This window comes from Giraffa tippelskirchi, chromosome 12, assembly GCF_054371585.1.
Source record: "Giraffa tippelskirchi isolate mGirTip1 chromosome 12, T2T-mGirTip1v1.2.pri, whole genome shotgun sequence".
NCBI lineage: Eukaryota > Metazoa > Chordata > Mammalia > Artiodactyla > Giraffidae > Giraffa > Giraffa tippelskirchi.
The window spans coordinates 33,700,239-33,722,819 of NC_137286.1; the positions used below are offsets into that span (position 1 = coordinate 33,700,239).

At 58.2% G+C, this 22,581-nt stretch overlaps 1 protein-coding gene across 4 annotated transcripts; it reads left to right on the forward strand.

Annotated features, from left to right (window-relative positions):
• Positions 1–2,209: 2,209 nt before the first annotated feature.
• CSK (C-terminal Src kinase) lies at positions 2,210–20,721 on the forward strand. Of its 4 annotated transcripts, none has more exons than XM_081549467.1 (14): positions 2,210–2,831; positions 14,581–14,761; positions 15,823–15,902; positions 16,228–16,341; positions 16,446–16,558; positions 16,878–17,097; positions 17,869–17,962; positions 18,170–18,235; positions 18,319–18,418; positions 18,513–18,603; positions 19,059–19,132; positions 19,221–19,416; positions 19,523–19,609; positions 19,855–20,721. In XM_081549467.1, exons 3-14 carry the CDS (start codon positions 15,888–15,890, stop codon positions 20,035–20,037), a joined length of 1,353 nt encoding a protein of 450 aa, XP_081405593.1. In that variant the 5' UTR covers positions 2,210–2,831; positions 14,581–14,761; positions 15,823–15,887; the 3' UTR covers positions 20,038–20,721. The 4 variants fall into 4 exon arrangements, with proteins under 4 accessions (XP_081405593.1, XP_081405594.1, XP_081405596.1 ...); XM_081549468.1 differs by having other exon boundaries at positions 14,597–14,761; XM_081549470.1 differs by having other exon boundaries at positions 14,625–14,761.
• The last annotated feature ends 1,860 nt before the right edge of the window (positions 20,722–22,581 follow it).

The following is a 22,581-nucleotide window of genomic DNA, read 5'->3' on the forward strand; positions in this document are numbered from 1 at the left end:
GTGTTTCGGGGTAAAGGAAGAGGGACTGGTGACAAAACTGGAATGAGGGATCCTCACAGCCCTTTCCCATTTTGTCAGCTGATTCAGTCGGGTGAGGGGAGATGTCAGGTTGACCCTTCCGAAAGCTTTTGCAGAGCTGCCGAAGTGCTTTCCTTTAGGCTGAGAGGTGGCCCCATCTGGTCCCACTTTATCACTCCATCTTGACCTCAGAGGAAAGAAAGGGAAACCAGCCAAACTGAGTGCCCTCCCCACCTCCCCCACCCCAAGGCCTTTATCTTGCTGAATCTGCACCATCTCTTTTTTTTTTTTCCGCACCATCTCTTGCAAGAGAGGTGCATTTTGAACTTGATCTTACAGAGGAGGAAACTGATCTCAGAGACGTTAAGTAACTAGACCAAGGTCACACAAGTAGGAAGTGGTCCAGCTGAGATTTAACTTTACTGTAAGAACCCCAAATCCATGGATTTTTCCTATTACACCACAGCTGTCTCTAAGACTTACTGGACATCTCCTCAAAGGGCAGTGGTGTGACTACACTTACTTCCCTCCTTGCAGGGCTGGCTTCTTACTGGAAACTGGCCCAGGGGTGCATTGGGTCAGAGGGCCATCCTGTGGTTTGTCTGGGGAGGCACACCCAGCTCAGCTCTTTGTACAACCACACTGTCTTCTCAGCTGGCTTTCCCACAAGACCCTTGACTGTCCCTCTCGCTCCCAAGTCCCTCACTTCTCTTGAATTTCACCTCCTGTATACCTCCTTTCCCCATCATAGAACGACCCTCTCCTCTGCCCATCCAACCCTGAACCTTCCTTCAGGGCCCAGTCCCTAAGAAGTGCCCTGCCTCTCACCTACACTGGAGTCTCTGGTCTCTCCTCCATCCCAACTGCCCCCCCTCACCCCAACTCTACACTCCCCCCTCACACACACACGTGCACACACACACACACACACACACACACACACACACACACTCACTGTCTGCTCCTGAACTCAGAGCCCATCACACCCTGTCCTTCATTAACAATAATATATAGTCAGAAGTGATACCTAGCTAAGGGCTGACTAAGTGCCTGCCACTGCATAGTAAGCACTTTAAGCATATTAATTCATTTCCTCCCCCACGGAACCTCAAGAAGTTGGTGCTATTACTTTCCCCATTTGGTAAACTAGAGCACAGAGAGGTTAAGTAACTTTCCCAGGGTCACATAGTCACTGACAACTTCCTCATTGCCTCCAGGCTGAAAACCAAGTCCAAGAAAGTCCCATAAGGCCTTTTGGATCTCTCTGTTCTCTGTGGCTTGAGGGGACCCCATCTCCCACGACTTTGCAGGACCTACCCTGCAAACTTGCAGCCATACTGAGCCATTTATAGTTCCCAGAGCCATCTGGGGCTTCCCTGGTGGCTCAGACAGTAAAGAATCCGCCTGCAATGCAGGAGACCTGGGTTCCATCCCTGGGTTGGGAAGATGCCCTGGAGGAGGGCACGGCAACCCCTCTCCAGCATTCTTGCCTGGAGAATCCCCATGGACAGAGGAGTCTGGTGGGCTATAGCCCACGGGGTCGCAAAGAGTCGGATAAGACTGAGCACAGCACAGCACAGAGGTGTCAAGTGCTTTCATCTCTCCCGACCTCTGCCCATGCTTATTCCTTCTGCCTGAAGTCCCAGGTCTATCCAGTCTCCCCGTTAGCCCTCCCCTCTTTCCTGCTTCCTGTGGGCCTTGTACACCACTTCTTCACTTTTATCAATTATTTCCTAGCGCTTGTCTGTTGGCCTGTCGGTGCTGGGAACTCCTTGACAGCCACCAAGGGGCTCTGCGGGTAGACTCCAGAACAGGGCCTGTCACATTGGCAGCGCCAGGAAATGCTTGTGAACGGATGAATGCTCCTGCGGGTGAGGCCCCCTGTGCACAAACAGATCAGAGGAGAGGGGCCGAGGCCTGGCCTCCGTAGCTTCTACACCGGGGAAGGCTTGGAGGTTGCGCCAAGGCGGGCTGGCCGGCCCTCCCTGAGGGACCTTCGGGAGCCTCCAATGCGGGCGGGCAGGCGGGGGCAGGGCGCGCGCGCGGACACACCCCCCGCAGTGTCCCCGGCGCCCGGCAGGGGGCGCTGCTCCGTCGGCCCACGCCCCGCCGCGCGCCGGGCCGGCTCCCTCGCGCAGGCGCGGTGCCGCGGGCGGAGGATCCGGGCCGCGCTTCCTCTCGCCAGGCCTGCGAGCTTCCTCCCAGCGGAGCCCAGGGCGAGCCGAGCTTGGCCGCCGCCGCCGCCGCCGTTGCCGAGACCGCCGTCGCCCTCCCGCTCTCGCCCCACCCCGCACCGCGCGCGGAGGTCTTGCTGGGGTGGGGTCCGAGCGCGGCGGTCTCCCGGCCGCGCCGCCGTCGGGGCCAGCCCCCCGGCCAGCGGTCCCTCCCGCCCCAGCCAGCCTGTGGCCGCCGGAGCCTCCGGGGCGTGGAACGCGGGGACCCTCTGCGGCGCCCCGAACCAGCGTCCGGGGCCGCCCCGGGCAGCCGGCGCGACGTCCCCACATCGAACCTCGGTGGCGGCGTTCGGAAGCGGAACTCTGCCGGGGCCGCGCCGGCTACATTGTTTCCTCCCCCCGACTCCCTCCCGCCCCCTCTCCCCCGCCTTTCTTCCCTCCCCGACCCGGGCCGCGCGGCCATCCCCCTGCCTCTGTCTGGCCGTCCCTCCTCCCCCTCCTCTCGCCCCCAGACCTCTTTGTACCTCACCTCCTGGGGACCCCTGCGCCCCTCCCCTCCCCCCTGGCCACATGGACCGTCCGGCAGGCCGCTGATGCTGCCCGCAGCGAGGTGGCCCGGACCGCAGTGCCCCGAGAGAGGTGAGTGCCTGGCGGGCCGGGAGAGGAGGTGGGCGTCCGAGTGCTTCCCGGAGGGAGACGGGCGGAGGTCGCTCGTCCCGCTTCTCTCGCAGCTGCCGTGGCGTCCACACCCATCCCCCACCTCCCTTACCCCCCCCACCTCCTTCCCGGGTTCGAAATCTCCCGGGAGTCACTGTCAGCCGGACTGGGAGGGGAGCGCACGAGGGAGGTACTGCCTTTCCAGCCCCACAGACTTGTCTCAGGCCACCGCGAGTCTGTCTTTCCCCCACCCGCTTCGTGGGTGCTGGCTAGAGCCTGGAGGGAGGGGGTCAGCATGGACCAGGGCCCCCGGAGAATGGGCGGTTTGCCGTTCCCTGCCCCGGGCCTCCCTGCAGGTTCCTTGGCCTGCCTGGTTCTGACCCCTCCCTCATTCCCCCCGCGGAGGCCCTGCCGTCTCCAGGAAGCCCGGGGCCCAGCCACCTTCCTTGAGCCTGCCAGAGGTTGAGCCTGTCACCCTGAGCCTCCCAGAAGACCAGGCCTAAGCCAAGGGACCTCTGACCCTAGGGTGGGGAAACTGGGCAGGGCCTCTGTCCTGGGTGGAGGTGACACTGGGCATTATTAGGACCATGCCCCCACCTGCTGGCAGCCTTGTCTCCCAGCCCGTTCTCCCAGGCTCCTCAGGGCCCAGGCTAGGTGTCAGGAAGGGGCGTGTCCAGCCGTCAGATTCTTGAAGCTTAACTAGGGGTTCCTCTCCCCTCCCATTCTGTAGACCAGGGGACTGAGGCTTAAAGGGAGAAGTTGCTGCCCAGGCCTCTGGTAGAGTTAGGTTGTCTGTCCTTTCATTCCCCCCACTCTGCAGGGCTGGGCTGCTATGGGTAGAGGGAAACGATTCAGGTACCTTTATCCACAAGGGATATAAGCCCCCAGCCTGGCCCATAGGACCTTGTGGGGTGAGCACGTGCTCCCCTGCAGAGGGCTGGAGAGAAGGGAAAGGGCTTCCGGCCCCAGCTCTGCCTCTGTCTGGGCTCAGGCAGCATCAGCCCTACCTATGGGATTTCCCCCTGGTGTCTGAGGCCAGGTCCCACTCATGGGATATGGTGAGTGCGTGGGGGCACCTGTGGGGTGTACCCCTGCTTCTGAGCTCAAGCAGTCCAGTGGGCTCTTCTGACTCAGCCCTCCTGTACACCTCTGGCTCAGCTGGTGACTGGGATCTGGAGGGGGGAGGAGAAAGCCCTGTAGGGACCACGCTACCGCCTTGGCATCAGAGCATTGTCAGAGTGGGGACACCCAGATGGTCTCTTCCAAGCTCCCCACACCCTGATGGTCCCAATGTCTTTCTTGGTAGGAGCCCCAGCAGGAACAGGGCAAAGGTGGCAGGAGGGAGATTGGGAGTGTGGCAGGATCCTCTTGCTCCTAGAGGTGTGGGGTGTCCCCTGGAGGATACGGAGCCGTGTCTGGGGCCCTGGGACCACTGGCAGGTTTGTCCTTCTCAGGCCTCTGCCCTTGATCGTTGTTGTTTCCGGTTGCCCTGACAAGCACAGTGGAGGGTTCACAGATGTGGTGGGTCTGTGAGGCTCCCCTCACCCAGCCCTAACTTCCTTTCCAACTGGAGGGCCTAGGGCTGAAACCTGACCTGGTTGGACGCCTGTGAGCTGTCAGGTGCGGCCCAGGGTCCCAAGGCCCTCGTAGAAAGGGTCTGGCTTCAGGAATCGGGTGTGCAGGGATTCACTGTTTCTCTGGCGAGCTTGGTGTCTTCCTCCCTGCTCTTCTGTCTGCGTTGGACCTGGGACTGAGAAGGACCAGGAGAGGGTCTCCAGCATCGCTGCAGAGGGTACCAGGCCCCTAGGGGTTGAACCATGATGGAACAGACCAGAGTTTGGGCAGAGACAGAGGCCCAGGGCCCACAGTGTGATGTGGCTGCCCCCACAAGCCTGATCGGCCAAGACGGCCAGGGTCCACTTCTGGGCTCCATCTTTGAGGGGTTTGAAGTCTTGGCTTCAAAGAAATACCCCAAAGGTGCTTGATCTGCGAAAGAGAAGGTAGGGAAGGACCCTCGTGTATCTCAGGGGCTGTCTCAAATCAGAAAGGCCATCCCTTGATGTCCTAGACACAGGACCAGAGCTAGGGGACAGGCAGGTCCCCAGGACACAAAGCCCAAGTTCCTTACGAGAAAACTAAGTGTGTAGGTATGTAGTGTTAGGGTGCTTAATTTAGAAAGTAGCAAAACAGCGCTGCAGACCATTTAGAAAACGAAAAACTCACCCACTGTTTCTTCCCCAGTGCAGTGGCTGTTAGTATCTTGGAGCTCCCAGCCAGTCTTTCCCTGATCTTTTTTTCCTTTATCGCTGTTGTCATTTGGGTGTATGTGACTTCACACCTTTTTTCATTTAATACTGTATCTGGGCATTTTCTCATGTTGCTACACAATCTGTAACTTTGCCTCTAAAAAGCTACAGAATATTCCGGACAGCTCTTCCATAGCAGCGGTACTCCAACCCTCTCCCCAGGCTTGTGCACTGTTGTTGCCCGTCTGTCGCTGTTGTAACTGTTGTTACTACAGGCCCCCATAGCAGCCGAGGGTATTGGAGAGAGTAGGCAACTTGGCACCCAGCCAACAAGTGACTCTGGGCCCAGCTGTGCCATTGAGGCCAGGGTAGAGGGACCTTGGGCAGGTCATCCTTTGAGCCAGAGTTCCTTTATATACACAACAGCAATCCCTACTTCAGAGGGGAATGTGCAGACACTGAACAAACTAACCCAGGTACTGGAAAGTGCCTGGCACAGCCCCTGGCGTCCACTAGATGCTCTGTAAGAAGGGTAGGCGTTGTTGAGAGAGTGCCCACAGCCAGCTGCCTCGGCATGTGCAGAAGACACTGGGGCCAGGGTTGGTTGATGGCTCACCTAACTGAGGGTGGTCTCTGCCTGGGGAGCCCTTCTGAAACCCTGTGTTCAGAGACTGCTCTGGCCAGTGTCCTGTCGCCCCTCTCTGCCTTCCTGTTGCCCCTCTGCCTTCTGCCCGCCCCATTGCCATGTGGAAGATGGGCTATGGGTTGGTTTCTGGGGCCTGGCCCTACCCCTTCTCCTTCTGTTCTTCCAGCATCAGAGCTGAATGAATGAGGCCTCTTCTCCAAGAACCTGGCTGCCTCCTGTCCCCCAGCTTCAGCTACTTCCTAGGCCAGCCCCCACGTTTCCCCAGTAGAGACAGGGACCTACTCCCTGGGAAAACTGAGTACTGGGCAAGGAACCCAGGCATCCTGAGCCTCAAGCCAGGGACAGCCATGCCGGCCGCATCCTCCCACCGAGCAGCTGAAGGAGGGAAGGAAGCTGGGGCCAGGGGGCACAGACTCCAGAGCCTCCCAGCTGGGAGTTGAAGGGAACATAGATGGTCCACAGATCACTGGGAAATCTCGTGTGTCAGCAACCCTCTCTCTGACAGGTGCTGCCCAGGTCTAACCTGAGTGTGTACTGCTGTGACATCACCTGCTTCCTCTTGTTCTGCTTCTGTGGAGACCGGAGAACGGGGGTGGGGGTGTGCCTTCCTAGTGCCACCCCAGGGACACTAGGAGGAAACCAGTCTCAGATTGGCACTCCCGGGGCCTATGAGACCATAGCCCCAGATGACCCCAGTATGGCTCAGGACTAACCTAGGCAGAGGGTCCTTCCCGAGGTGGCTCGTTCAATGCAGAGGGCTCCCCGGCGCCTGACCTCGGACTCTAGCCGCCAGACTTTTGCCTTTGGAGTGTCTGCCTCCTGCCTGGTCTTGGTGCAGGGGAAGTGGGCATTACAGCTGCCCTTCTGTCCCACAGCCCGGGCTGGGATGAGGTCACAGGGTGCGGTCCTCTCCAAGATGCTGGCCTGGCTGGGGTGAGCACTTTGGGTGTTTCTCAGTGCCCCCCTTTCTTGGTTGGGGACAGGATGGGTGGAGGAGCAGGCCACCCCTCCATCCCAGGCAGGGAGCACTGCCTCCCCTCCTCCTCTCCTCTGGGTCCCTTCATCCAAGGGCTGGAAATAGAATCCGCTAAGTAATGATTAAAGTCAAATTCAGACCTAAAAATAAAGAGCTGGTGAGGAAGAGCTAGTGTGCTCCCTGCGTGGCTGAGGGGAGAAGCAAGCAGGGCAAGGCTGGCTGCAGAGGGCCAAGCCCTGCTTCCCAGGAGAGGCCAGAGCCCACTGCAGGACCAGGAGTACTCCACTAATTGGGGGAGGGTCCCTGGCTTCAGGCATACTGCAGCCCATACCAGTCAGGGCCAGAGTGGCAGAACCGGGGGTAGAAATCCCATTTTTCCCATGGGCAAACTGAGGCCCAGGAGGGCCAGGTGGTTTGTCCAGTGACTGTCCAGGAGCTCCCTTTGGCCGGCCCCGAGGAGCTGGGGGCCCGGTGCAGCCCAGCTCGCCCTTCTGCCTGCTCAGTTTCTCTTCCTGGTTTTGAGGTCCTGTGATGAACGTGGCTTCTCATCACACACCAGCTCTGAACGCCTCGGTGGGGCTGGGCCTCCAACCGCAGCTTCCCTCCGCCTCCCCCTCCCCTTCCGCGCCCTGGGCCTCCAGACGCAAAAGAGAGGCTGCCTGGCGCACCCCACCCCCCCACCCCCGCCGGTCTACTCTCCACATGATTGGAAGCCGTGCGGGTGGGTGAAGACCTGGGTGTCACCTGACACCTGCACCCCCTGGCTGCTGCTTCTCAGCCCAACCTCTGCTTCTCACCCAGGCCCGGACATCTGCCGGCCCGGCCTGTGCTGCAGGGAGACTAGAGGGGAGAGGGAACCCTCAGAGCCCCCTGCCGACCAGTAGAGGAGGCCAGACTCAGAGAGGAGTCAGCTGAGGGAGGCCTGTGGTTCCAACTTCCTGGCAGGGCTGGTGGGAGCTCAGAAGCTGGGGATCTGCGTAGGCTGGAGCAGCCAGGAGGACTTCCTGGAGAGGCAGGGCCATGAAAATCAAGAAGCATTTGAGAAAGAGGTGGGTGGGGGCAGAGGTCCTTGGCCGGAGCCCTTACTCTGTGGGGCTGCTGACTGCTGTAGCTGCTGTGTGGCCCTGAACAAACTCTTGACCTGTCTCTGCAAGGCAGGGTATGGCACAGATGTAACCCGTGCTTCCCAGAACAGGAGGGCCGGCCAGTCTCCCCTCAGCTGCCCTCCCTCACCTGTCTGTCCAGGACGTCATTGGTCCTGCCCAAGGAGAGGGTGGAGGGTTTGCTGACCAAGTTCAGACAAGCCTGAGCTCAAATCCTCACTCTTCCCCCTTGGAAGCTGGGTGATCATCCTCAGCTGGGCTCCTCCTCTGTCAAACAGATAACAGTAAAACCTCACGGGGGTTTTTTGAGGATGAAGTAACTAAGGCAGGATTGGGTCAGTAGACTCTCGCTCCCGTGCTTTCATTTTTACAGTCCATCCCTTGGGGGAGGGTGTTAGTAACCCTTCTTCTCCCTCCACTGGGTAGCACGGTTGTATGTTCTCTGAGACGGGCAGACCAGAGATGGGAATCTGGGGGTCAAAGTTCTAGACCACTCACTGGCCGCTGGGCCGCAGTCTCCCCACCTATAAGGTGACTTGGGGACTTTGGGTTGAGGGACAAGGACAGTCTGGTTTTCAAGGGTTCCTTGGAGACCAGTGCTGAGAGGCCATATGTAAATGTAGGCAGATGAAGATGCAAAGACCACAGGCTGTGCCGAGGGGTGTGGCGGAACTGAGGCCTGGGTTAGGGCCGTGGGGAGCCCTGGAGTCCCCCCTGCCCAGTGCATGTAGGTAATTAGGCTCCTGAGCGGTAATTAGAAACCTTTCTGGGCCAGGAGTGACAGCCTCCAGCCACAGCAGTGCCTGGGGGAGGAGGCTCCCCATTAGGCTCCTCTCCTCCAGCCCCCACCTCTCCCAAACCGCTAGACGGGATTTCCGGTCCCACTGAGCCACTGAGGTGCAGGAAAAAAGCCTGTGAGTTGCTGGCTGTAGTTTGGTCTTTAACATTTTTCAGCCATTCATCTCACCCCTCTCATTAGGACCGGGGTGCTGAAGGCTGAGGGAGCCCTGGGGTGGGGGGTGGACAGCACACACCAGAGGCAGAGTGAGTGGGACCCTCCTTCCAGTCCTCTCCTGCCCCCCAGGGAGGTTCAGGCCTCTCCAGGGGTCTTGTGCCCAGTTCTGCTGCTGCCCGGCCCTGAGACATTTTGTGTAGTGGGTATGCTGAGGGCTCTGGGACCACCCGTCCGGCTTAGTGGGAACCAGCCCCCACCCCCGCCCTGGTGTGTGGCCAGGGACATCACAGTGCCGCAGCCTGGGTGCCCCTTGCAAAACCAGAGGCGGGGCTGATGGTACAGCTACCAAGCCAGCCCGGCTGCGGGTGGTGCCCCCGCCCTCCTCAGGTGCACTGCCCTTGGGGGGGTGGTGAGCCCAATCAGAAGCAGTGTTGCCTGTGTCTGCCCGATACCTGTCAGCAGCTTCCAGACTGCCTGGGTTCAGAGCCCCTGTAGACCCCACCCTGAGCTTCTTCAGCCTCAGTTAACCCTCTGCGTACCACGGTTTGAAATCCGAATCCTGGCCTGATCTAGCACAGTCGCTTCCACCTGAGATCCTCCCAGTTCCCGCTTCCCCCCACTTCCCCAGTGGCCCCAACCTGTCTCACTGAGGCATCAAGCACACCTGGCCATCACTGACCAACCACCTGGCAGCTAGGAGAGCAGGAGCAGGGCTGGGCACCAGGGAGAGAAGCCAAGTAGCATTCTTGGGGTCCCCAGGGCAGGACCCTCCTGGGCTCTTCCCCCTCCTGTCCATAGTGACCCACCACACGTCGGGCTAGGCACACGGGGAGGCTCTTAAAACAGTGGCTCAAAGAACGAGAGGGCAAGGTGGACCGGCTTGTTGCCTCCAGGGGGCTGCCCCTGCCCTGCAGAGGCTCCAGCTGGTCCTATGGCAGGACCAGAGTCTCTGGGGACTGTGGCCCCCGAGTCCCCCCCCAGGTCTCCTGTGCACTTCCCTTTTCAGTGGGTATTTTTAGCTGGGTGTAAACAGTTACTGAAGGCTCCCACGCCCCACTAGGCAGTGGAGTTTTGGTGAGGGGGGCAGGGCAGGAGCCCTTTGACCTACTCTGGCCCTCAGCACGTGCTTGGCTCCGGGGTCTACAGCTGCCCCAAAGCAGGAAGAGGGCAGTTTCTGGGCTTCCCTCCTCCCTGCCAGCCTGGGCTCCCAAGAAAGCCTGCCTGAGACTATGGCCACTGACCTCAGCGCTTGGGCACAATGCCCGGCCTGTTCCCGGGACCCCAGCACAAGGACTCCTGGGAGCAGGGTTTGGGGCAGGAAGTCGGAGTGAAAGCCCCCTGGCCCCCAGCTCTGTGGGGGTGGGGTGGCAGCTGCTGTCCCTTTGGGGTTAAATATACTCCTGTCGGTTATGGGACCGCAGTGTGGTGCAGCCAGCCTAGCTTCCCCCTGTCATTGGTTGGTTCATTCATTCATTCAGTACTCACTCGCTGACCAGCCGCTCTGGGCCTGGCCCCTGCTAGGACGTGAGTCAGCCCAGCTTTACTCCTGCAGGGCTCCCAGGCCAGGGTCGGGGAGGTTCTCACTGGACCATGAGATGTGAGAGGCTCTGGAGGCCTGGAGCAGCCAGCCGCCACAGCCAAATGACCGTGGAAGACTCCTGGCAGGAGTCTGTTTCAAAAAGTTACTTATTTTCTTACTAATCTTAATTTTTGCTCTTTTTCTTGTTGTTTAATTCACTAAGTCATGTCTGACTCTTTTTCGACCCCATGGACTGTAGTCCGCCAGGCTCCTTTGTCCATGGGATTTAGATTTCCCAGGCAAGAATACTGGAGTGGGTTGCCATTTCCTCAACCAGGGGATCTTCCCGAACCAGGGATTGGACCATATCTCTTGTGTTTCCTGCACTGGCAGGTGGATTCTTTACCACTGAGCCACCTGGGAAACTCAGTCTTAATTTTTAGGGGGGAGGCAATAGATACATGGGCTTCCCTTGTGGCTCAGCTGGTAAAGAATTCGCCTGCAATGCAGGAGACCTGGGTTCGATCCCTGGGTTGGGAAGATCCCCTAGAGAAGGGAAAGGCCACCCACTCCGGTATTCTAGCCTGGGGAATTCTGTGGGCTATATAGTCCATGGGGTCGCAAAGAGTCAGACAGGACAGACTGAGCAACTTTCACTCACTCAATAGATACATGTTGTTAAAAAAACAAAGAACAGAACGGCAGATGTACAAAGAAAAGGAAATTTCCCTGAACTTGATCCCCACTCCTCCTTCCTCCTCCCAGAGATAGAGAACCTCCGTTATCAGCTGCTTTTGTCTTTTAGCGATATTCTGTGCATTTCTGAGGTCAGGGATGAATGGTATGTCCTTTGGAAAAACAAGGATTGTAATATACCATGGATGATGTCCTGCACCTTGCTTTTTTTTTTCCAGTCTTTGAGTTTTTCAGACCTACCAAAAAGCTGGGATAATAGTATAATAAATATATGGGCTTCCCTGGTGGCTCAGATGGAAAAAGAATCTGCCTGCAGTGCAGGAGACCTGGGTTCAGTCCCTGGGTAGGGAAGATCCCCTGGAGGGCATGGCAACCCACTCCAGTTTTCTTGCCTGGAGAATCCCATGGACAAAGCAGCCTGGCAGGCTACAGTCCATGGGGTCACAGAGAATCGGACACAACTGAAGTGACTTAGTATACATGCACAAATACCCATATATACTTGACCCAGACTCACCAGTTTTTAACATTTTGCCACATTTGCTTTACCTCTCTTCTTTTGTGTGCTAGACATATGTGTATACTTTTTTTTTTTTTTGCTGATTTGACTGTGAGTTTGCAGGCATCATACCTTCCTCTTCTAAGTACTTTAGCACAGATCTATTATATAATCACAGCACCATGATTACAGTTAAGCAAATTAACATTAATTCCATCATATTATCTAACGTTTTCATTTCTCGAGGTTGTCCCTAAGTGACCTTTGTAGCTATTTTTTCCCTCTGATCCAGAATCTGATTCAGAATCACTCATTGAGTCTTGCTGTTGTGTGTCTTTTCTTTCTTCTTCAGCTTTATTGAGATATCAGTGTGAAGATTTGGTACACATGTGTATTGTGATGCGATCACCACAATCAGGTTGTCGCCCATAATTACCATTTTGTTGTTGTGTCATGTTTCTTCAGTGTCCTGCTTAATCCAGAACATTCCCCAGCCTGTGCTTGTTTGTTTTGTCTTTTATGACCTTGACTCTGAAGTCAGGCCGGATATTTGGGCTCCCTAATTGGAGTCAGGTTAAGCCGCTCTGTGGGCCCGTCGCACAGAGGATGCTGTGCCCTCCTCAGGGTAGGAGGCAGTCTGTATGCTCCTCTCCTCATTGGTGCTGCTTAATTTGATCCCTTGGTGAACAAGGCATCGGCCACATCTCGCTGTGGTGGAAGTGCTTTTTCCTCTCTCTGGTCAATCTGGAACGTGGTCCTCAGATGCCATGTCACTGTCCTGTACCCCTAGCAACATGTCCTTCGTGACTTGAGCTGGTTATTTGCCATTTCTACTTACTCTGTCATGGGGAGATTTCTGTTTCAACACCTTGAGATCCGTCTTGGCCCCATCCCAGCTGGCCTTTTTCCTTTTGGGGGATATCTGGTCATTTATTTACTTGGTTCCTTATTAGTGGACATAAAATTTGTCTCCCAGCCTCTTGCTACACCAAACAGTGCTGCAGGGACTGTCCTGCTCCATTTTTTTTAGGCACCTGTGTAACCCCAAAGGTTGAGTGGAAGTTCCTTGGGTAGAGAATGGGGAGGGGTGGAGAGGGAATGCCAAGGCAGGGAGGTAGAGTCCTAGGAGCTGCAGGTGATAAAGGGATCTGGCTCACGTGCTGGAGAGCCAGTGAGTCCCAGAAAGCTCAAGGGACTTCCCTAAGGTCACACAGCAAGTTGGAGACAGAGCAGGAACCGGACTGAGAGCCCATGACTCCTAGGACACTGTTCCTGCACTTCTTCCACAAAGCAGCCTGAAACAAGGTTCAGATAACGCCAGCAGGGCCCCTCTGTGCCTGACCAAGGCCGGACTAGAGGCCACAGTTTGTAGCGGCCCCTCCCAGCCGCTGACTCTTGGCCTCTGACCTGGAGGGGGATAGCCCGTCTGGACCCTCAGGGCCCTAAGGACAGGGTCGTCCTGGCCTCGTGACTTCGCCAGGGAGGAGCCATCAGAGAGTATCTGCAGCTCCCGCCAGCAGGATTTCTGTGTAAAGAAAAGCAGGCTTCAGGGCAGCCCTAGAAGCTGCAAGGTTGTCACCAATCCATTGTACAGATGGGAAAACTGAGTCCTGAAGCCGTAGCCAGTAGCTCAAGGGGAAGGCTAGCTCATACCTCTCCTTTCCTGACCTGCCCTCTCCAAACCCAGGCCCTCGAGGAAGCCCCCCGACCTCCCTGGGCTCACCCCTCCCCCTGAGCACTGCTCGCCTCTCCCTCTTCCCTTGCACTCTCTAGGCCAGGGTGGTCCCAGCCTGCCGGCAGCCCTGTGGACACGTGCGGGCACATTAGGGGGATGGGATGGCTTGCTGGCTCAGGCCTGACACCTGTGTGAGGCAGCATGCTCTTGCAGGTGTAGCCTCAGGTAAGGCCACCTGCCTCTTGGCCTAGCTCGGCATCCTCACCTGTAAAATGGGAATAATAATAGCCTTTCTCTCAGTTGTTAGAGGATTTGATGAGCCATAATGTGCCAAAAGGACAGCCTGGCACAGAGTAAGTGCTCAGCCAACATGGCCTATTATTATTTTTATTATTATCCTCAAGTCAGTGGGGAGGTGGCGGCGGCAGCTGCAGGCCGGGGAGAGAGTGTTTGCAAACTGACAGCTGAGAGGGTGACTAACGGCACCTCAGCCTCCGCGCCCTCCGTGAGACGTGGGGATGCAGAGAGCTGGCAGAGCCCCTATGCAGAAGGGCTTGCAGGTTAAGGACCCAGCCAACCACAGAGCGACCCTGATTCAAGTTCCAGACCATCACCCCTAACTAGTGGTGTGACTTAGGACAAGTAGTCGCAACCTCCTGAGCCTTGGTTTCCATTTCTATGAAATGGGGGCAAGAGGAGCTCGTGGCTCCCACAGGTGGTTCTCGGGAGCCCAAAGTTGCTTCCTATACTCATGGTGGCTCCGTCGCGTCAGTGTGTGTGTGTCTAGGGGGATCCAGTCTCCCTGCCCAGATGGCAGAGGCTGCCATGCTGGCCTTGGGACTGGAAGCACTGTGTGTTCCGGGAGGAAGGGAAGCCCTTTAGCCCCAGGGGCAGGGGTTGATGCCAGACACTTGCAAGTCTGGGGGCTCGTTCCACTCCCTCCACAGCCTGCTTGCAGGGTGTCCCTGTCCTGCCTTCGGAGTGTGAGATCCGAGGATCAGAAGGATTGGGTTTCTTGCCCGCTGTGTACTCGTCAGAGCCTGGTCTGCCCGACCCGAGCCCCAGGACTGGGGCCTGGAAGCGGTGGTGGTGGTTCCCCCCAGCTCCTTCTGGTTGCCCAGACCACCCCCACCCCTGCTCAGGCCCCAGGTCCCATGGCCCTCAGAAGCCAAGCTTGTCTCCTCACCTGGCATTTGAAGCCCCACATCCCTGCGGGCCCAGTACTCACTGTCCCCTGCAGCAGACGACGGGGTGCTCAGACCATAGGATCTGTTTCCCACCCTCCCTCACCATGGGCTTCCAGCTGGGGTGCCCCTGCCTTTCCAAGCCCGGCAACCTTCCCAGCTCAGCTCCAGCACTCCCTCCTCCAGGAAGCCCACCTGAGCTCTGCAGTCCTCACTTCCTTCACACCCCTAGGCACTTGCATTTAAAGGTCTTCTTCCACTGCTCATGAATGTCAGCCTGGGAACAAGACAGATGGAGGAGTTTCTCTTCTGACATACCATAGGCATGGGAGAGTCACTGACCCTGTCTAAGCCTCAGATTCCTCATCTGTCAGCAAAGAACAGTAGTCCCATCCCTCTGCTTCCTGAGACAGGTACACGGCAGCTCTGGGCTGTGTGTGGGAAGATGATGGTTGTAGAGGGAGTGCTGAGCTGGGGCCTCAAAGAGTGTATGTGCAGGACGGGGCTGACTTGCTGCTCTGGGGGCATCACGTTGGCTGGGGTAGCTTTCTTGGGGGAGTCCACTGTATTGAAGTCAATGTGTACACCGGAAAGTACCCCAGTGACAGGGTACAGCTCGGTGAATTGCCAGAGGTGAACTTGCCCCCTTCCAGTCAGCTAGCTGCCACCTCCAAGGTCTCCATCCAGCACTGGGAATCCCCCGATTCTGAACCTGATACAAATGGGGTCACATGGCGTGTGTGCTTCCTGCCTGGCGTCTTGGTTAGCCTGATGCTTAGAGACGCATCAGTGTTGGTTCACAGTGGTGGTTTATTCACGTTTGCTGCTGTCCAGTGTTCTGTGAACATACGCTGCTTATCTGTCTCACTCCTGTGAGCATCTGGGCAGTCCCCAGGGTGCACTTTGTTCAGACCGGGCTACCGTGCACTCTCCCGGGCCTGGCTCAGCAACACCTGCCCTGTCATCTCTTGAGTGTGTGCCCGGAAGTGGGGTGGCCAGGCCGTGGAGCTGGCTTACATTTGATTTCAGAGATACTGCTTGGGTGAGTTTTTATAGGTGACAGAACTAAGAGGCCCACAGAGGACAAGTGACTTCCCCAGAATCCCAAGCACCTTTGCCAGGTTCGCAGCCGCCCTCAGTGACCACCCACGGTGGTCCCTCACAGACCACTTAGCTAATATCCCGCCATGGGGCCGGTAGGCGGGTGCTACTCACCCGCAATGATTTGTGGCCTCTGTCGGTCATTCTGTGGGCTCTAAGGCCACAGTGGGCTCAGGGTTGGGGGTCCTCAGCCCTCCTCCCCTGCCCAGTACCCGCAGCCTGCCCAGACTGGAAAGGGCAGCCCTTGCCCCAGACCCCAGCTCCAGAAGCCTCTGGCATCTGTTCACATTGCTGTGGGGAGGGAGCGGGGTCTCAGTGATGGCGGAGCCATCTCTTCTCACAGCTTCCCCTCAGCCCCCCCTTCTCCCCACAGCTCTCATGGTACCAAGTGACAGGTTGGCCTTCCTGTGACACGGGGACGCCATATCTTCTGAGAAGATGTCAGCAATTCAGGTACTACAAGGGTGGGGGGTCTGGTGCAGCAGGGGGTCCCCACGCTACCACGGGGTGCTGAGAGGAGAGAGAATGAGGATGTGGGTCGATTCGCTCCCCTTCTCCCCAGCCCTGGCTCTCAGCAAAGTAGAATTCAGATGCAGTCACTCAATATGGGAGGCCAGGGGGTGAAACTCAGCTGGCAGGCACCCAGCGCTCTCTGGAGGAGGGGCACCTCACCCAGGCTCATGGAGGCCAGGCGAGAGGCTGTGACCTTGCAGGCGTGCAGGCAGGTGGGTGGGGGTTGCCCTGAGCTGCACCCGCCCACCTGTCGCCTGCCCTGCAGGCCGCCTGGCCATCCGGTACAGAATGTATTGCCAAGTACAACTTTCACGGCACTGCTGAGCAAGACCTTCCCTTCTGCAAAGGAGACGTGCTCACCATTGTGGCTGTCACCAAGGTAACCAGGGACCTCACACCCCCACCCACCACCCACCTCTGGGTTTTTGCTCCCCTGCAGGGGTGGGTGAGCCTGAGAAAGTGTCTGGGTTCCCCTCTCCCCAGGACCCCAACTGGTACAAAGCCAAGAACAAGGTGGGCCGTGAGGGCATCATCCCAGCCAACTATGTCCAGAAGCGGGAGGGTGTGAAGGCAGGCACCAAGCTCAGCCTCATGCCGTGAGTACCTCCAAGGAGTGATCAGGAGCTCCACACTGGGAGGGAGGAGGACAGAAGCCCTGAGTCCCCTGGAAGAGAGTCAGGAAAGCAGGGAGGCAAGAGTAAGAGCTAGGATGTCCGTGAGGGCCTCTCCAGACAAAAGGAAGGGCGTGGGTGTGGACCTCAGAGGGGATGAAGGGCGGGAAGCAGAGGATGAGGGCCTCAGTGCCTGTCTGAGCCACGAACCCCGGGGAGGCATCAGCCAGAGGGAGGGCCTTCGGGAAGTGGAGCCCGGCACTGCCCTTGGGCTGCCACGACCCCAGGCCTGGCCTCCCTGCAGCTGGTTCCACGGCAAGATCACGCGGGAACAGGCAGAGCGGCTCCTGTGCCCACCAGAGACGGGCCTGTTCCTGGTGCGGGAGAGCACCAACTACCCCGGGGACTACACGCTATGCGTGAGCTGTGACGGCAAGGTGGAGCACTACCGCATCATGTACCACGCCAGCAAGCTCAGCATCGACGAAGAGGTCTACTTTGAGAACCTCATGCAGCTGGTGGAGGTGAGCAGGGCCTCCTGGGCTGGCTGGGTTCCAGCTGCAGCCCCACCACCACTGGCGGGGTGACCTTGGGCAGGTCCCATGGCCTCGGCGAGCCTGCCTTTCCCCACGCCTCCGTAGAGCCCCTGTCGTGTGCCAGGGTTGATCTCTGACCCCACAGTGCCTCCACACGGAGGTGGCAACCCAGTTCATAGATTAGGAAACAAAAGTTCAGAGCAGTTAAGGGATCTGCTGCTGGTCACACTGTTGTGAATTGGAGGTGCCAGGACTACATCTGAGTCTTCTGATCCCAGAGCTAGCTTTCTTCCAGCCACTCAGAACTGTCTGCCCAACCATGTGTGTATAAGCGTGTCCTCTCGAGCTCTACCTTGGTGGCCCCTGTTTCCAGCAGTTCCCCAGGCCAGTTGTGCCCCAGGCAGCCTTCACGTGCCTCCTGCAGCCACCCTCAGCGCTGTACCCTCGCTGGCCTGACTTGGGGCAGGGGTCCTCTGGCTAGAGGCTGGTATTACACAAAGTCAGGGCTGCTGGTGAGGTTAAGTGATAGCAGCAGCCGGTGTCCATCCAGCACCTGGGGTGTGGGGTGCCATGGGAGACGAACTGTGTGTCTGGGCCTCCCTAACCCTGCTAGAAATGGGGAGCCCTCCCTCCCCAAAGCAACTCTGGACTGGGTGGGACCGGCCTCTGCTGCCCCCTGGTGGTCAGACCAGAGCGGTGCACGGGAGCCACTGGTGGTGCCCAGGGGCGGGTCCTGATGGGCTGCCCTGCACCCTGTAGCACTACACCTCAGATGCAGATGGACTCTGTACTCGCCTCATCAAGCCGAAGGTCATGGAGGGCACCGTGGCTGCCCAGGATGAGTTCTTCCGCAGTGAGTGCCACCCCCACCCCCACCCCTCTCTTGCCCATCCGCCTCCTCCCCCAAGGCTTCCTGGCATGACCCCCATCCCGGAGGCTCTGGAGACCTCCAGGGAACCCCACATGTCATAGTCCAGTCTGCCTCTGATGCGACCCCTGCTCTGACTTAACCCCCGCTCCCTGACCACTGCCTCCTGCCCCTCTATCACCTCCTACCCAGGCGGCTGGGCGCTGAACATGAAGGACCTGAAGCTGCTGCAGACCATAGGGAAGGGGGAGTTTGGAGGTGAGCCAGAGAGGGTGGGAGCCCTGGGAGGGGCAGGTGACTGTGGGGAGTCCAGGGAACAAGCCCCAGCCATCTTCCCCCAGACGTGATGCTGGGTGACTACCGAGGGAACAAAGTTGCTGTCAAGTGCATTAAGAATGATGCCACTGCGCAGGCCTTCCTGGCTGAAGCCTCTGTCATGACGTGAGTTGGGGCAGGGGGTGGGTGGGGTGGTCGCCCCGGAGCCTGGAGGTGATGGGGAGGCTTGGCAGGCTCTGACCACCCCATCCCGCCCCAGGCAACTCCGGCATAGCAACCTGGTACAGCTTCTGGGCGTGATCCTAGAGGAGAAGGGCGGGCTGTACATCGTTACCGAGTACATGGCCAAGGTGTGTGCCTGCCCCAAGCCCCCCGCCATACCCTTGGGCCCCTGTTCCCTTGGTCCCTGCTCTCCAACTGAGCTTTGAAGGGACTGGGGCTTGGCTTTTGTCCTACCTCATCATTTATTCATTGGAGGTGACCAGTGGAATGACCATTCCAGATGACCTTGGAAAAATTGTGTCACCTCTCCAAACCTCAGGTCCTCATCTGTGAAGGGAGTTAGTAACAAAGTTTACCTCAGAGATTTATGAGAATTAAGAAACAATGCATGAAGATTGCTGAGTGCAGTGTCCAGCATGTAGGATCTGATATTCTTTCAGAACTGATGTCCTGACCTTTCCCCTGCCCTTCCCCTCTCCTCACACCTCCCTTGAGTGTTGCCGTTTACCCAGCCCCAAGCCCCCTGAGGTCTGGAGGGCAAGTCTAACCTATGGGGCCTGTCGGTCTGTCTGTCCTGCCCCAGGGGAGTCTAGTGGATTACCTGCGGTCTCGGGGTCGGTCGGTGCTGGGCGGAGACTGTCTCCTCAAGTTCTCACTGTGAGTGAAGCAACCCTGATTGGGGGGTGGGGAACTGCCCTGCTATGGGACCCCTGTCTGAGGGGACGTGTGGGTGGCTCACCCCCAGAGACGTCTGTGAGGCCATGGAATACCTGGAGGGCAACAACTTTGTGCACCGGGACCTGGCTGCCCGCAACGTGCTGGTGTCTGAGGACAACGTGGCCAAGGTCAGCGACTTCGGCCTCACCAAGGAGGCCTCCAGCACTCAGGACACGGGCAAGCTGCCAGTCAAGTGGACAGCCCCCGAGGCCCTAAGAGAGAAGGTGGGTGGGCTTCTCCTCTGGGCCTGAGCAGTGGTGGATGGGCTTCCTGGTCACCCCCACCCCCAGTTCCCAGGATCTGACACTGCCTCTCCCATCCACATGGCAGAAATTCTCCACCAAGTCTGATGTGTGGAGTTTCGGGATCCTTCTCTGGGAAATCTACTCTTTTGGGCGAGTGCCTTATCCAAGAATTGTGAGTGTGGGCGCTGGGCTGAGACTGGGGCTTGGAGAATGGGAGGGTGGCAGGGTGGGGGCTTCACTGGGCCCTGCCTCCCCCATCTGAGGCCTGGAAGCTGCAGACCTGCCCTGGGGTCCTCGCAGGCCGCACCCTGGACCTGGACCTGAAACAGAACTAGGGGTGTCATGGAGAGGAGTGCTAAGTAGGGGTCCCCTTGGGGTCAGGCCTTGCACCGACTCACACCACCCACCTACCCGCAGCCCCTGAAGGACGTCGTCCCGCGGGTGGAGAAGGGCTACAAGATGGATGCCCCCGACGGCTGCCCGCCTGCAGTCTACGAGGTCATGAAGAACTGCTGGCACCTGGATGCCGCCACGCGGCCCTCCTTCCTGCAGCTCCGTGAGCAGCTGGAGCACATCAAGACCCACGAGCTGCACCTGTGACTGCCAGCCTTGCCCAGGCCGAGGGCCTGTGGGGACTGAACCCGGAGAGACTGTGGACCTCGTGCCCCTGCTCGCCGGGCCCAAACCCGAACTGAGCCCAGCAGGAGGCCAGTGGGCCTCTTTCCTGTCCCAGCCCGCGCCCCATCTGGCCCCTGGAGACCCCGCCTAGGCCTGGCACCTTCTTCCATGGACCCACCTGTGGGGCTTTGGGAGCCCTGCCCACGGGCCTGGATGGGAGGAGGCTGAAGAGCCGGGGGCTAGACGCCCTACCATGGTCAGGCTCCCCCTGGCCTCCCATCTCTCGCCTTCTTAGAGTTTTATTCCTTTCCTTTTTTTGAGATTTTTTTTTTCCGTGTGTTTATTTTTTATTATTTTTCAAGATAAGGAGAAAGAAAGTACCCAGCAAATGGGCATTTTACAAGAAGTACGAATCTTATTTTCCTGTCCTGCCCACTAGGGTTGGGGAGACCAGGCCCCTCTCTAGGGACCCATCGCCCCGGCCCTGTTCCCCACCCCGTGTCCCGTGTCCATGTCGCCTCGGTCGCCCCGTGTCTGCGCTTGACCATGTTGCACTGTTTGCATGCGCCCGAGGCAGACGTCTGTCAGGGGCTTGGAGTCCGTGTGCCGCTGCCGCCCACCCACCTGCCTTGTGAGATGGAATCGTAATAAACCACTCCATGAGGACGCCGAGCCTGCCTGTCCCACCCGGCCACCCATCCCCGTGCCATCTTGTCTATCCCCCTGTCTCTCGTGAGTGAGGCTGTGCTTGCCCTGTGAGGGGGGTGGGGTGGGGAGCACTGCGGGGAGATGTAGCCACCGCCTTGTGTCAGCTGCACGAGCGAGTGTCCTGTGTCTGCCGCGAGGGAGTTCTCACCACCCGCCTCCCTCAGCATCCCGCTGCCGGGCAGGCCTGGCCCCGGGCCATCCTGGGCTTGGGTCCCGCCCGCCGGCATCCCAGCTGCCTCTCCTGCTGTGTTGTTCAGGCCCTCAGCACAGGGAGGGCTGGAGCACAGAAGGGGGAGAAAGCCAGGTCTGACCCGCCGGACATGGGCTCCCCTTGGTAGGAGGCAGGATAAACGTCTCGTGCTGATGAGACGTGACCAGGATGGGGAGGCTCTGAGCTGCTGGCCGTTTTCACAGCTCACCCGAGATGGGGCATCGCTGACCCCGCCCCCACGTGTGCCCAGCCCTGCGGGGCACAGATGGGGAAGGCATACTGGCCCTGGATTCCACGGGGCCAGTGGTCAGTGTAGAGCCTATGAGGTTTCACTTCGTTCACTGAGACAGGCAGCTGGTGGAGTGTCCCCTTGTCCTTGGGGCTCTGACCTGTCCTCTCCCAGCCTACAGGACCTGAAATCCAGGCAGTTCTGACTGTACAGGACGCCTCGGGTCTGCTCCTCAGCCCACTGTGATCCGGCCCCATCACCTCCTGCAGCTCAGTGCTGCTGCCTCTTCGCCTCCCCGAGTCTGTTCTCTCTGCACACAGCCAGATGCATTTTGTTAAAACCAGACCATTCATTCAACAACACATACTTGGATCCCTACTGTGTTGTGGGACTAGGGTTCAGCAGTGAGCAAAACAGACTCTGTGGAGTTCACAGTTGGGAAGACAATCACATAGACAAACTGATAAGTGCTATGAAGGAAACGTGTAGCATGGGAATCAGACCTTATGTGTAGATCAGGGAGGGCTTCCCAGAAGAAGCAGCACGTAAGCTGAGATCAGAAGGGTGAATGAGAGGGTAAGGGGGTGGGTAGCAGCATTCCAAGAGGGAGGAGCCAGCAGATTCCCTGCTTCTCAGAAGACACAGGAGAGGGAAACAGTCTGCTGTAGGGGTTAGCTGCAAGGAGGTCACTGGTGACTTTAGCAAGACTCAAAAGTTTGGTGGGGGTGGATTCTGGATAACGATCACAATGGCTAGAGGAGGTGCAAGGACTGCAGGAAGGTAAGACAGTCTGTGGAGGAATCCAGCCGTAATGAAGAAAGGATTTTTAAGGCAGTAGTGGCTTAAGCAAATCTGACTGCCAAAGGGAAGAACATTTACCTCGAGATTGTGTCCATATACTGAGAGGGAGGGGGACAGTAGAGAGGGCAGGGCATGGTAGTGATTCCAAGTGGAAGCTTGCCAAGGGCGAGGTTGGCAGCTGGAATCCAGAGCATGAGGGGCAGTGGGTCTGCGATGGGAGAGGGACCGTCCTGGTGAGAGTCCAAGGAGAGGGTACCATGCAGGGGCACACTGGTAGACGACTAACAGGTCTAGGGCAGGGGTCGGGGGTAGGGGGCTCTGATCTAGAGTGTGCTGGTATCCACTCTGTGCCCAATACCAGTGTGGACTTCATGCTCCCATCTTGACTTCACTGAAAGCAAGGATCTGGGTGCCTATTGATGATCAGCTCTCACTAACTGGTCCAGAAGCCAGCTCAGGTTCAGAAACCTCCAAAGAGGCCTGTGGCCATGGGGTCACAGGAGGGGCCAAGCAGGTGACATAATGGAGAACTGTGACAAGTGTGACAAGAGTGAAGGGGCAAGATCCAGCTGATGGA

Coding starts and splice junctions, on each gene's coding strand:
- CSK (XM_081549467.1), top strand. Junction 16,342..16,445: donor CCATTGTGGCTGTCACCAAG/GTAACCAGGGAC, acceptor CCCTCTCCCCAG/GACCCCAACTGGTACAAAGC. Junction 17,098..17,868: donor ACCTCATGCAGCTGGTGGAG/GTGAGCAGGGCC, acceptor TGCACCCTGTAG/CACTACACCTCAGATGCAGA.